Source organism: Desmodus rotundus, chromosome 1, assembly GCF_022682495.2.
Source record: "Desmodus rotundus isolate HL8 chromosome 1, HLdesRot8A.1, whole genome shotgun sequence".
Taxonomy (NCBI): domain Eukaryota; kingdom Metazoa; phylum Chordata; class Mammalia; order Chiroptera; family Phyllostomidae; genus Desmodus; species Desmodus rotundus.
In genome coordinates this window covers 99,085,388-99,087,360 of record NC_071387.1, presented here as the reverse complement: position 1 = coordinate 99,087,360, position 1,973 = coordinate 99,085,388, and the positions used below count along the sequence as shown (strand labels likewise).

Genomic DNA, 1,973 nt, shown 5'->3' with positions numbered 1-1,973 from the left:
CAAAAGTATTACTCCCAGGCCACTCAACTTCCCTAAAGCCTCGTTCTGGTCAGAAGGTAGAGATGCTGATTAACTATGTTAATAAAGCACAGTGCTCACCAGACCAAAGGTCAGTGACCAAGTTCTGAAGCTGCTTAATAAGGAAATATCCCTCCTAGCCGCTATTGGGGGGAGGTGGGGGGAGAAGCACACTCTTAAGCCACACAAAATACAGCGTATTTATTTGGAAACAATAGTTTCAAAATTATCTCTTAAATTCAGAATCTATGAGCCAGGGTACAAACAAGTGAGGTCATCATTGATTGTTAACTTATTAAAGAAAATTTTAAATTAACTGATTATGTGGAGTAATATTTTTCTACACTTCATAAGAATCACTGGGAGTGCTGGAGATTAATTCTGCTAATAATACAGTGGGCCTTGTATGGACCAGCAATTTGGAAATATCTTTTTACAAACACCTCCAGCTGATTACCATGACCGAGGAAATTCCAGACACATTGATTTGAAGCATGCTTTTTCAACTTCCTTTGCGTATTTCAATTCTTGAACTACTGATCCCAGAATGACTCGCTGAAAAATCTTAACCAGTTCAATTTTAGGAAACAAAAGTAAGTCTTCTGGACATTTGGTTTGATAAATTCTCTTCACTGGAGACATCACAAATGCTTTATTCTGTTGGTTTCCGAAGACAGGGACTCTTTTCTCCTTTCCATTTCTGACCCAGCTCTTCTAGGTTATGTTTTTCTTGGAGTTTCCATCTTTCCTGAGTTGAGGTATAGCAATCCAATCAAATCATCTTTAAAAATCGGTTCCTTATTAAAAGATTATCACTTTTAATAACCTTGGCTTGTTTCTGTCCAGCTCCCTTCTCTTCTGAAAAGTAAGATGTTACAGTGTTTTGTCTAGAATCAATATTCTGGCCTTTCCACCTTAAATTTCATACTGACGACCCCGTGTATGCCAGCCTGGATCTCATCGTTTACTTTCACAGGGCCAACTCCCTTTGGCGTCCCGGTCAGGATAATATCTCCTTCTTCCAAGGCTATTATCCTAGAAACGTAGCTGATGATGTAGGGGATGGTAAAGATCATGGCGGATGTCTCACCCTCCTGCCGGAGTTCGCCATTGACCTTGAGCCAGAGCTTCAGGTTGTGAGGGTCTGGGACCTTCTCTTTGGGTACGAACGCGCTGACAGGGCAGGAGGTTGTGAAGCTCTTGGCCAGCGTCCAGGGCAGCCCCTTCTTCTTGCACTCTTCCTGTACGTCCCTTGCGGTCATGTCCAGGCACAGGGCATAACCGGCCACGTAGTCCATGGCCCCTGCCTCCGGGACGGCGCAGCAGCGCTTGCCCAGCACCACGCCCAGCTCGAGCTCGTGGTGCAAGTTCCGGGTGTAGGCTGGCATGAGAATGGGCGAGCCCTCGGGGGCATAGGCGGTGGACGGTTTCAGGAAGAGCACCGGCTCGCTGAGCACCGCGCTCTGCATCTCCCTGGCGTGGTCCGCGTAGTTCCTGCCCACACAGACGATGTTCTTCCCCCACTCCCAGAAGCGAGACAGCTGCCTGGAAGCCGCCATGGCTCCAGCCGACTGCCCCTAGAGTCACGTGGATTCGGTCCGGGCTGATCCCCTGATGCCTACGGCTACCCCGAGAGGACGAACTATCTCAGAGCTCAATCCCGACCGCGACCGCCCGCTCCGCTGGTGCTCCCGGCGGTGCGCCGGGGTCGCAGCGCACAGCCGCCTGGGAGCCGCCCTCTAGCGGCTGCGTCTGGGGGACCCGGCACTAGGACGCCCGTCAGGTCCCGGGAAAGAGGCGGAGGCTCTAGTGTTGTTCTCCGACTGCAGCCAATTCCTTGCTTCCAACCTGCGAGGGGGGAAGGGGCGCGGCTTCGGGCGCGAGCGCTGATTGGTCGGGAGGTGGGCGGGGAGGTGACGCTAAGCCCGCCCGCGCCTTGCGGTCCGCCTCCCCTG

At 51.3% G+C, this 1,973-nt stretch overlaps 1 protein-coding gene across 1 annotated transcript; it reads right to left on the bottom strand.

Moving 5' to 3' along the window:
* Nucleotides 1-204: 204 nt before the first annotated feature.
* Nucleotides 205-1,620, bottom strand: FAHD1 (fumarylacetoacetate hydrolase domain containing 1; the record flags this gene model as incomplete). The annotated part of the gene is given in 1 exon segment (XM_024553421.4): nucleotides 205-1,620. A coding segment is annotated over 1 exon segment (666 nt). The 3' UTR covers nucleotides 205-911.
* Nucleotides 1,621-1,973: the final 353 nt, after the last annotated feature.